The sequence below is a fragment of the Ischnura elegans genome, chromosome 7 (genome assembly GCF_921293095.1).
Source record: "Ischnura elegans chromosome 7, ioIscEleg1.1, whole genome shotgun sequence".
Classification (NCBI taxonomy): Eukaryota; Metazoa; Arthropoda; class Insecta; order Odonata; family Coenagrionidae; genus Ischnura; species Ischnura elegans.
This window is the reverse complement of record NC_060252.1, coordinates 117,739,097-117,752,004: the sequence shown is the minus strand read 5'-3', so window position 1 is coordinate 117,752,004 and position 12,908 is coordinate 117,739,097. Positions and strand designations below refer to the sequence as shown.

Here is a 12,908-nt window from a genome sequence, read left to right as displayed (position 1 = left end):
CGTGATGACATTAATTTTTCTTTTTTCAGAATACTAATTTTTTTCCTCCTTTGATTTACTCTTATTTTTCACAAATGTTCCTAATCTTGCCCTATTTTGAAAGCTCTTGTTGTTATACTATCGCAGGAGGATAGGACTTAGTTAAAGATATTCATTCAGCATCAAAAATGATAATAAATTAATTAAACTCACAGATTTATTATTCAAATTAAAAGTTTAATAAACTTATGTTGCATTATAAACATTCTTTAGTCCTTTTTCTATCATTTCAACGTTTGTTTAAGCCCATATACAGGATAGTTCGCGTAATTGGGGCTGCCGCTTTAATTGGGGCAAAGTGCACAAGTCCCGATATGTCCCAATTAACCGGAATCTTCTTTACTATTATTATTATTTGGGCCAGGCATACTATTATGATTATTATTATCCTTCACTCAACCAACGAACAATGTTCAGTGCGTCTTTGCGTGGTGGTTGAGCGTGCTCTTCTGTGAGAAGCGCTTGTGGCACACGCCACACGCAAAGGGCCTCTCCCCCGTATGCACCCGCAAGTGCGTGCACAGGTTGCCGCTCTGCGCAAAGCCCCTCCCGCAGTGCTCGCACACGAAAGGCTTGCTGCCACTGTGCGTGCGCACGTGAGCCACCAAGTTGCTGCGGAAGGAAAAGCCCTTGCCGCACAGATGACACACGTATTCCCTGCGTCCCTCCTGCGCTGCGTACTCCACGGCTCCGACCCCCTCGTCCGTTCCAGTGTGCACGGCCATGTGGCGGTTGAGGTCGCTGCTCTCGACAAAGCCCTTGCGGCACACCGCGCAAGAGTAGGGTCGCTCGTCAGTGTGCGTGATGCAGTGTCGCTTGAGGTGACTGCTCTTGGTGAAGCCCTTACCGCACTGCACGCACCTGGAAAGCATTGACACATTACTGCGCAAGCCATTCCAAAAGGCATATGGCAGTGGGTGCATTACAATTGTGCGTGATCTCACTAATTTAACACACTGCACAGACCTGGAGAGCATTAACATATCACTGCGCAAGCTGCTCTATTAGGTATATAGCAGTGGGTGAAGTCAACAGGATTTTATAAAAATTATAACTAAGTAAAAATCACAGCTGCATGAATTATTCCAACTTCTAAAAGTTGCTCTCAATTTCAGTCGGTTTTCCATTATAGGAATATATTCTATTCATATAAATTCTTGTAGATTTTATGGACTTCAGGATGTAAAAGAACTTTCGATTGATTCAATTATTAAGGTTTCCATTTTTATTTAGTAAAGTAACTCAGAATCAAAACAACAACAATGAACATGTTATTTATAGAAACAGTTGAAGCATTACATTTCAATCTCAACAATTCTCTTCGCTTTCATTGAAAGGGAAACTCATGCTGTTACCGATTTTGTTCAATGGTTTTGTTATGATAGGATAAACATCAGTGTAATAATTGAAATGTCACGCTGGGTGAACAGAAACTACATGACAGAAATAATGAACTGTTAACATAATAAAAGAAGAAATTCCTTAATGTTGTCGTGCCTATAATTTTTCCAGAGCCTGTGAAAGAGTTCCGATGCACTGAAATACATGGCCATACGCAATGAGGAGCAGGGGGGGGGGGAGCTGCCCCCCCTTGAAGCAAAAATTGCAAAAGTATTTAAGCAAAATCAGTACTGAATTGCAACGAAAGCATTTAACAAATTTTCTTTAAACCCACGAAAAATGATAAATATTAGTATAAGATTTGTAACTAAAATACAATTATTTTTTTCAAGGAAATAATTTCATAAATTAAAGTCACAACTTGGTTTGCGCCCCCCTAGACAATGGCTTTCCCCCCCTGTCCCAGTTTAGATCAGGGGTACGACCTTGCTGAAATATTACAATCACTTGGAAAGCATCAACAATCCCAATTACAGCTTTAACATTTTACCCCGCAAATCATCCCAATAGGCGTATGGCCGAGGGTGAAATCAATTTTTTCAGGCTGTGTAACTGATTAAACTTGTATATGAGAGCGTAGGGGTTGGAGAACAAGGGGATGTCTTTGCCAAATTCGACCCAGAAATATGAATGTGAAATATCAAATCAAGTCATCGCACAAATTCAATAAAGCTGATTACGTTTTGCAGTTTGCTACGAGGAACAAAAGCAGACTTTTTTAAGGTCTTACTTCATCAAATTCAAAGAGTATTCTGAAAAGACAAAAAAAGGCCCACATGATTCCACGACATCACAGCCTCACAGGTGAGCAGACACCCTTGGGGAAGTTTTGAGAATCTCTCACAAATTGGACGAGAGAAATTTAAGAATTCCTTCCACCTCCATATCGAAGTTTTTTCCACGAGAGGAGACTCTAAGTTCATGGCTTTACCTGTGCGGTTCGACGGCACTGTGGCTCTTTGCGTGCTGGGTCAGGTCGCTCGCCTTGACGTACCGTCGTCCGCAATCCCCACACGCAAAGGGGAGCTCCCCCGAGTGGTGCGTCCTTGCGTGGCACAATAGCTGACTGCTCTTGCCAAATCCCTTGCCGCAGTGCGAGCACACGCAATGTTTGCCACTATCCCCATCCGCCACATCCCCGAGCCCTGTTCTCGGAAGACAATGCAAGTGCATCAAAGAAGAGTGAAGACACAGGCCAAACTCCAAATACAAGCATACCAACATAGTATGTATAAATGTAACATACACTAACTTAAAAGTACATCTTTCAAAGTGTACAACCAAATCAGAACATGTATACGCACAAACAAAGCGCCTGTAAGTCAAAGAAATTTTACAACATGATGCCACGTTATTACTGTGATGGATTAGAATTTTAAAACAACCAAAATTACTCACATACTCCTAAGTAATATTATATTTATGTAATTAAAAGGACAAGGAATACATTAGTTAGCACATGTTGTATTTAAAATTTAACTTTATTCAATGGAAGCTAAGACACTGTTTAGACCTCATGAGTAGATGTTGAAGCCACCTAGAATTCTATTCTTTGTGTTTTTGAATCTTACTTGACTCAAAGAGTGATAGACATTTTGATTCTGTTGGTTTGCATGATATTCCACATTTCGAAGCAGTCATAAAAAATAAAAATAATAAGCTACTGCCCTTGTAATTAAGAAAAACACAAATTTAGGCCAGAAAATAGGCGTTGAACTGGAAAAATTATAGGTGAAATGAATTTGAAAAATCTTTTGAAATTCCCAGCTGGAGCAAAAATTCATGAATGATTCACGATAACATCAATACAGTACAACCAAATCAGAATATAACTAAACACAACCAGAGCGCCTGTAAGTCAAAGAAATTTCACAGCATTATCAGTTCTGATTGCGGCTACTAAACACTAGCCCACTCAAAATCATTGGCCCCTGGTTCTGGATCTGACTAGGCTGCTTGCTGGCAATATCAAAATTGCATCGTCTAGTTAGAAGCAGCTGCTGAACAGTGATTTCGTCTTATAGTGCACTTGGTTGTGCCTCCAAAGTGGACTGGAGGTCGTCTCCACTCACAGCTGACGTAAAAGACGAATTGGAACGTGGCACAGTGGGCGGAAATCGGAAAAAGCCGGACAAAATTACAAAATGGCTTTTTTTGAGTTATAAACTTGAAACTTCGCAGGTATACTACAAAATGATTGAAAGTTATTGATATGTACTTCATTTGACATAGATCCTACCCGTTACTGAGATACAGAGGCTCAAACGTGAGCAAATTTCCGTAAAAACGCCCGTCTTCAATTTTCTCTGAAAATCTTCCAAAGTAAGTGAATGGTGAAGTTATGGGTGGATTCTTGCCGAATAAAAAACCACATAATCTGTTAGCATGGTGTTTTTTCTTTAATTTTCCGTAATCTTAAAGAATACAGCCCGTAAATTCTTACCGTGCAGTAACAAAATGGCGGATACTGTTTTTCGACAAAGTTTTACATTTAGGTAGAGTTTCAAATAGGTTTTCGGCAAGGTCGCGCAGAGTAACTTATATAAGAGCATTGTTTAAAGATTTCTTGAGGTCTTTATGCAGTTTTCTTTGAAATAAGTTTGCGTCGCCGGAAATTACATTGATTTTTCGATCGCGCGGCAGGGTTCTTCTCCGCGCGTCGGGAGTTGGATTAGCCGCACCGCGGTAAGGTTATTGAAGCTGTATGGGTTTTAACGCTCAACATTCACCGTTTTTATGTTTTGCTTCAAGACACCGATTCTCAAATGGTCTATGGTGAAGACAGTGGAGGTTTTTCATGCGATGTACTTGCACGTTTCATCGAAGTTCATTTCGTTATCTTTAGATACGATCGAAGACCATGCTTCTATTAAAAGCGTTCAAACCTCGACAAAGTGAGTTGTTTTCCTGGGACTCATACAAAAAGACCGACCAGAAAGATACCAGCTGAGACCCTTATACCTTCTTCAATCACCGATCCCTGACCCTCAAGATTCTAATTTCGAAAACGGTCGTTTTATGACACCCTGGAGCGGAGCCTTTGGCCGTCTTAACGGAGGTATTTCCATGGGAACGAAAAAATGAACGATTTTAGTGTCGCTTCAAAAATTGGCTCGCTGAATCCATAACATTTCCGGAATATGCTTTGCATTACTTTCTCAATACTTCTACGGGAGTTGGTATTTTTGTAAAAATCTATTTCTTTCAAATTTATTGAATAAATACTATTCCACATTTAGCTTTACGTTACAAAATTCATACTTTATTCATACGTACCGACGGATCAATATTGACATAAATGGCGTGAATGAATTATTCTGCGACAACGTTGCGCTTGATAATGGAAACTTACCCATGCGGGACTCGAACCCGACACTTCTTTGACAGGCGAGCATTTTACCCCGCCGCCACCCAAGTCGGCAAATTGAACAAACAACGAACTGCAAAAAGCGTCATTAAATCTAATGTTTTACTCTTGAAATGAAGAGAATAATGTTCAAGAAGATGGCTAATAATGCAGTGTTCATTGAATTAACATTACTAATCATGAACATAGATTACTGATGGCAACTAAATAATCAAAATTTTATGGACGAAAATTATGGATCGCGTGACAATCTCATGTTCTGCACCTACAGTAAGCACTAGAAAGTTGTTGAAGCAGATACGATGAAGACAGGGTAGTTTAGGTAGACAATTCCACGGGAACTTCTAGATTTTTAAAAACGTATATCATACCCTCAGTTCTACTTTGACTGTGGTGTAGGAAAGTTAAGTTCTCTTGAGTGTGCAGAATTTGTGAAAGTGATTTTATTATGCTTGTGGAGCGTAGAATTTTCAAACTTCCACTTGCCTGTAAGTACGTTTTTGAATAAATCCCCGAACATCTTTTTCAAAATAGTTATTTTAATTTATATTATCAGTTTTAGCTTAAAATTTTCTTAGCATTCCTTTCCTAACTAAAATAAATTAAAATTTAAATTATCAAATGCCACTGTTTAAATTCCAATCGATACGACATATCCAATATGCATTCAGAAAATCATATGTGGCAGTGCAGCGTACACAAACCAACAGAATATTTATCGATATCAGGTGAACGATATTTTACATCTCCTAAGTTATTCATACCCGACGCTATTGCACCGCAGATTTAGAACTCCATGATTCAGCTGTCCTTTAGTGTGTTGCAAACTAAAAACTATCGTTTTTCTTAATTTCGAAATGACTATACTTCCCTGTAGGATAATAAATTATATGGGTTTTAAGATTAAGAAAAAATTAGGAAAATAAGGTAAGCAATGTAAGCATTACTTTTCCGTTGATCATGGTCAGTAGTAAACAGAACTTGATCGTGTAAAATCCAGAGTTGAAATCATTAAGGCCATCCACCTGCCTTTCGATATAGGTAATGTCTTTCTGATTTTGTAACTTCTTTTGTCTCTTTTTTTCACCTAAAGCGGATGGGATGACAAAATCGTGTCGACGTCGGCAGTGGATTTTCCCAGATAGTGTCATCTAAAATTGTAGAGCCTATATGTGAGAAGTGCCTCCGATGCAATTTAAATTCTTTATCAAAAGTTTAGAGATAAATGTAATTAACCAAGAGAAAGTGGAAACTTCAGTCGTTACCTGTAGCGCCTTTGTTACCTGCTGCTTTTTAATCAAACTAAGAGATACAAGGGAACTCATGACTAGGAATTTATCTGAAGCATCCACTTGTTGCCACATTTGCTTATATTGAGAGTGGCCCGAACTTCCATCAAAACCGTACTTAGAGATTAATCTGTAGTTCTCCACACATTTTAATTCTTGAGAGGTGGAAGTGATGGCTAAGCAGGCTATTGTTCCCAATATGGTGTGGTTCAGTCGTGCTTGAAGGTTTACTTCGCACATGGTCTCAGTTATTTTAATTCCTTCGTTATAAGCTGCCTTTTTTTGCTATCGCTATTCTATCATAACTGGGATACAATTCGTGTCCATGGCTCAGAGCTGTCCTACGAAAAGACCGATATCGACTCTTGGTCAACTCAGAGGCAATCATGAATGACAGTGTGGACTCATCTCAGGGTGGACCTTTTCACTCGTCCTCCACTTTGAAAGAACTCTCTTAGTCCGAGTAGGGGTCGTAGTTGTTATTTCTGCAATTAGGTGAGCTGCTGCAGTGTCTCCCCTCTCTCTCAAACTCACAGATGCCGCGAGAGCAAGCTCAGCAGTAGTAGCAGTAGTTTTTAAAGTTTTAATTTTCTTCTGCGTGATCTAACACATTAGGTGCGACATTTTTTTGGCCGCCCTGGAATGCCTGGCAAATATAATATGAATTTTGTAGCATGAAGCTACAGGGGGAATTTTATTTAGTCAATCAATTTGAGAGGAATAGATTTTTACAAAAATACAATACTCAACCGGCTGTCGTTGAAGTATCCGGAAAGTGATGCATAACAAATTCTGGAAATGCTATAGAGTCAGCGAGCCAACTTTTGTATCGATACAAAAATCATTCATTATTTCGAGGACTCTACCCATTTCTCAAGGTATGGCCACAGGATGCGTTTTGTCAGGAAGTCATTGAGAAATTTCAGAGCATCAGGGCCTTGTCTTAAATTCAGCCTCCGCGATAAATAATGGAGCAAATATTTTTTACAGAGTGAATGATTTTTTTACCAATTCCAATATTATTTTGTAGATATCAAGTCATGTAATAATGTGAGGTGGCATTTTCTATGGAATGGCGGATGGAGCCTATGTAAAATTTAGAAATAATAAATTTGTCGAACCTATGGTTATCCAATGCCCTAATGCGTACACGGAGAGGAACGTATGGTAAACGTGTAAATACATGGTAATCTGTATGTCAAAGTAGAACTGAGGGTATGATGCACATTTTAAAAAAGCTAGAAGTTCCCATGGGAATACCTCCGTTAAGACGGCCAAGGGCTCCGCTCCAGGGTGTCATAAAACGACCGTTTTCGAAATTAGAATCCTGAGGGTCAGGGATCGGTGATTGAAGAAGGTATAAGGGTCTCAGCTGGTATCTTTCTGGTCGGTCTTTTTGTATGAGTCCCAGGAAAACAACTCACTTTGTCGAGGTTTGAACGCTTTTAATAGAAGCATGGTCTTCGATCGTATCCAAAGATAACGAAATGAACTTCGATGAAACGTGCAAGTACATCGCATGAAAAACCTCCACTGTCTTCACCATAGACCATTTGAGAATCGGTGTCTTGAAGCAAAACATAAAAACGGTGAATGTTGAGCGTTAAAACCCATACAGCTTCAATAACCTTACCGCGGTGCGGCTAATCCAACTCCCGACGCGCGGAGAAGAACCCTGCCGCGCGATCGAAAAATCAATGTAATTTCCGGCGACGCAAACTTATTTCAAAGAAAACTGCATAAAGACCTCAAGAAATCTTTAAACAATGCTCTTATATAAGTTACTCTGCGCGACCTTGCCGAAAACCTATTTGAAACTCTACCTAAATGTAAAACTTTGTCGAAAAACAGTATCCGCCATTTTGTTACTGCACGGTAAGAATTTACGGGCTGTATTCTTTAAGATTACGGAAAATTAAAGAAAAAACACCATGCTAACAGATTATGTGGTTTTTTATTCGGCAAGAATCCACCCATAACTTCACCATTCACTTACTTTGGAAGATTTTCAGAGAAAATTGAAGACGGGCGTTTTTACGGAAATTTGCTCACGTTTGAGCCTCTGTATCTCAGTAACGGGTAGGATCTATGTCAAATGAAGTACATATCAATAAATTTCAATCATTTTGTAGTATACCTGCGAAGTTTCAAGTTTATAACTCAAAAAAAGCCATTTTGTAATTTTGTCCGGCTTTTTCCGATTTCCGCCCACTGTGCGTGGGTTGTATTTATCCTTCCGCGTATACATTACGCAAAACACACATGCGATTATGCTGTCGACACTGCAGGATATGCAAAATATATCCTATAAAGCATTTTAATAAATAGATTTAGAGTAAAAACAATTATAAAATTGATGTGGCGTAGTTTTCATGTACTTAATAGTATATTTTTTTGGTAGTTGCTATGTTGCAATCTTATTTTTTATTCATTAGATTAAAATATATTCTGAACAAACCTCGTAGCTCCGTATCACTCGTTGCAAAAGTTAACTGTGATATTCTATAATCTCGATGATTAACGTTGCAGTTCAATATTTCTCAATTAAAGTAAAATTTATGTTGATAAAATTAATATACAAATATGTAATGCACGAATGTTCAATCATAGGAAACCATTCACCAGCATATGTGACTTTCCGAACGAAAACGGTGTAAAAACTCGTCTTGATATCTTCATAGTCCTCGTGGCAGACTCGTGCGCTATTTTTGAAGTGAAAACTTCTCTAGCGGCGTTAAGCACTTTTGCGGGATGGGGGAAAAGCATAGAATTCGCGTGAGCGCCACCGACCCGACACCGCGATCGCTACTGCGAGATATACATTTCCGTCTTAAAATTCATCTCTTAGTGTCACATCCTCGGTTCGATTCCCCGCCGGGGAGGATTTTTTTCTCAATCACATACAATTTAAAAAATTTTACAATGGATATTTTACTACGCAGGCCCACTAGGTATAGTAAATAAACTTTGTTAATATATAGACTGTTAAAGTCTTTTTGTTTTAAAAACATAAATATTGAAAATAAAAATCTATAGTGTATTTTGTATAAGTTCATTAAATATATAGAGCTCGTGCATGAACGTGCAGAAGAGTGTACACGCTATAAAAATACAGGTCAGTATAATTTAAGGCAGTTTCTTTCACATGCATAGTGAACAATTATAGGTTTAAAGCATATTAAATAAAAGAAATAAAAGCATATTATATTTTAACACGTTGCATACCGATGGCGAGAATTCTCGTCATTTTTTTCCCGAACGTTCCGGACGGATTACGAAGATTCTTGTCATTTAGGCGCATCAACCTAAACAGTTTTAAAGCGTAAAGTACGTATTCGTTAGTACGTTTTCAGTTGTTGTTCGTAATTCATAATGAATTGATGCATCATAATGTTTGATTGGGTAAAGTTATATTCTAAACATTAGCTTTTTAACCATGTTTAAACCAAAGGCATTACTCCCTAATAGGCACATATATCCATTCTCAACACCTCCACCCAGAATCGGCGTTCCTCTTCTTACCAGCGTTGGCATCTTTTTTATCTTTTTCCTTGAAGGTTTGCACGCATTTGTGCTCTAAAAACCACTCATATGAATATTCCATATTATGGCATCACACCGGGAGGACAACACTTTGGATGAAGAAGAAATTTTGTTAGACTTGTGTGCTGATGATTTGTCAGATGTACCATTAGGGCAGGGGTCGGCAACCAGCGGCTCGCGAGCCACATGCGGCTCTTTGGATATGAAACTGCGGCTCTTTAGTTCCATACGCAAATATTACTTATTTTAAAATAACATTTAAAAACGATTTTGAATCGACCAACGAGGATTGGGCACCATTTCTCTCTCTCAGCCCATTGTACTCGCTTTTCACTCCACCTCTCCCCCGTGACACGCGTTGTCACTGTCGTCAGTATGGTAGAAGCAAGCTCTCGAATGAAGCCGTCGCCGCAGTGCTGTTGATGTGCGAAGGAAGTGGGGGCCAGTCCGGCGCGAACCATGGTTCACGACGTAAGCCAGCAATTGTCGCTCTAATCGTCCGTCACTACTCAAACTGACCTTTGCCTTCCTACTGAATTCGCTCCAACTCATAATACACCAAGAAGCGCTTTGTGTCCAAAAATTTCCGGCCGAAATAGTTGAGGTCATGAATTTGGTAATCATGATTGTTGGAAACATAATGAAAATACACTTACATTATGTTTCCTGTGAACAAGTTCCACCAAATATCGCCTTCCAACCTTAAGCTGATCATGATTGTTAACAGCATCTTGTCAAAACCACTGTACCATCGTCAGTTTAAAGAATTCTTAAATGAAATGGAGACTCAGTATTCCGACCTCCTTCACAATAAAGTGCGATGGCTTTCCAAAGGTGAGGTGTTGAAACGTTTTGCTTTGTGCTTAAATGAAATAAATACAGTCCTCAATGAAAAAGGCATTAATCACCCTGAATTAGAGAACGGCAAATGGTTGCAAAAATTTTATTTCATGGTAGATTTCACGGCAAAATTAAACGAGCTGAATCTAAAACTGCAAGGAAAGGGAAACCCAGTCTATGTTTTGGTAGAAGAATTGGTTTGTTTCGAAGAAAAATTAACTATTTTAGCAGAACATATTCAGAGCGGTAAATTGCTTCATTTTCAATTTCTAAAGCAATATCGCGATTAAAAAACCAGAGCAACTGTTGACACGATTTACTTCAGCACAGTTATAAAAAAATTATAGATGAATTTGCTGACAGATTTCAGCAATTTAAAACAAACAAACCACTCTAGCATTCATAGAAAATACTCTCAACACAAATAGTGACGAAATCCACATTGAGCCCTTTGGAGTTGATACTGGATCTTTAGAAATGCAATTGATCGATTAAAAAGTAAAGCTTTGTGGAGTGGAAAATTTACAGAGTTGAAAAGCAAGTTGGAAGAGTTGGAGGTCCAGAAATATATGTACGTAACGCAACAAAAATGGACAGCTTTAAAAGAATTGCCGCGAGTTGAGGCACTTATATTCGACGCATGGAATAGTCTTCCAGATTGCTACAGTGAGGTGAAGAAGTTGGCATTTGGAGTACTGACAATCTTCGGATCGACATATTCGTGCGAGCAAGCATTCTCTTGCATGAATATAATTAAAAGTAAAGTAAGTAGCCAACTAACAAATGAAAATTTGGAGTCATGTATGAAACTTAAAACAACAAGTTATGAGCCAAATTTTGTCCGAACTTTCTAACACCATGCAAAGCCAACGCTCCCATCGAATTTGTTTGTTTTTACTTTTATGTACAAGTTACATTGTTTAATAAAGTTTAAATTTTTGAAATGTATGTTATCGTTTGTTTTTATTTTCACATCAATAGGACATGTGCTTGCAGAGCAACACTTTGCCAATTTCAAAGAAGTTAAAAAATGGGTTAATTAATGGTTTAACTCACAGGAGTTACAATTCTTTTAGAATTTTATCCATAAATTACTTCAGAGATGGTAAGATGTATAGAATCGAATGGTCAATACTTTGATTAAATAAATTTTAAGGAAATACTTGAAATAACGTGTTTTATTTTGCGAAAAATCCGGTAAAGACTTTTACACACACCTGATATATTACCTAATTTGTTGTAAAAAACACTACTTGTATAAGAATAAATAGATTTTTTCTTATGAATAAATAGATTCGTTTTTTTTATAAAAAAATATTTATGCGAGTGCTATTTATTGTTGGTAAGAAAAATTTTTGTGACTCTTTAAAACTTTGAAATTTTGTAAATTGTAATTTTTGGCTCTTCTGACTCAAAAGGTTGCCGACCCCTGCATTAGGGTATGACGAGGATAACGACGAAAGTGAAAGCGATTCTGATTTTGTGGTGAATATGGAAACTAGAAAACCTATTCCTCTAGTTATCAGTGAAAGTGACTCCGATGCGAGTGAAAATGAAGACAATGCTTTGGCAGGAAGTTCTACTTCATGGAAAAAAATAGATTTTGAGAGATATTTAGAGCAATTTTTGGGCCAACCTGCAGTGAAGTGATTACCAGAAAATTCCACCAACATCCTCGACGTGGTCTCACTATTTCTTGGTAATGATTTTTTTGAAATGATGTGCCATCAATCCAATTTGTATTGCTGTCAAAATAAGCATAAATACAAAGAATCGCCAAAAACAGGGAAGTGGTCAAACATAACCATGGCTAAAATGAAAAAAAATCTTTTCTGTTTTGATTCTGATGGGTCAAGTGAGGAAAGATACACTGAAGGAATATTGGAGTACAGATCCTTTCATCGAAACAAAAATATTTAGTGACTACTGATGCGAAACAGATTTTAGCAGATGTGGAAAGCGTGGTACTTTAGTGATAACGAAGCATTCTTAGATACTTCGGATAGACTACATAAAATAAGACCCACCGTGGAATACTTAGTTGAAAAATTTCAAAATGTGTAGAAACCAAAGCAGGAATTGTCACTTGATGAAGCCATGATTCCATGGAGAGGAAGATTGAAAATCCTATCTATATACATCAAGACCTATAATCCTGCAAAAATTGTAAAATATGGTTTACTACTTCGAATGATTTGTGAAAGTGATTCTGGCTACATTAGTAATTTAGAAATTTATTCAGCCGAGGGGAAAAAATTAGAACAAACCATCTTGTCTCTTTTGAAGCCACATCTCAATCTTTGGCATCATGCCTATCAAGACAACTATCATAATAGTGAGAAAATTGCAGAACTGCTCTTAGATAACAAAGTAAGAGTGTTTGGAACCATAAGACCAAATTGGGGACTCCCTCCCGCGTTGAAGAGCGA

At 38.0% G+C, this 12,908-nt stretch overlaps 1 protein-coding gene across 1 annotated transcript in view; it reads right to left on the bottom strand.

Annotated features, from left to right (window-relative positions):
• Window positions 1–452: 452 nt before the first annotated feature.
• Window positions 453–12,908, bottom strand: part of LOC124163077 (zinc finger protein 239-like) — a 33,568-nt gene continuing 21,112 nt past the window's right edge. The window contains exons 3-5 of the mRNA XM_046539864.1: window positions 2,749–2,755; window positions 2,372–2,585; window positions 453–900 (exon numbers count right to left, since the gene is read on the bottom strand). Coding sequence (XP_046395820.1) covers window positions 453–900; window positions 2,372–2,585; window positions 2,749–2,755 — 669 coding nt within the window. The remainder of the gene's footprint in view (window positions 901–2,371; window positions 2,586–2,748; window positions 2,756–12,908) is intronic.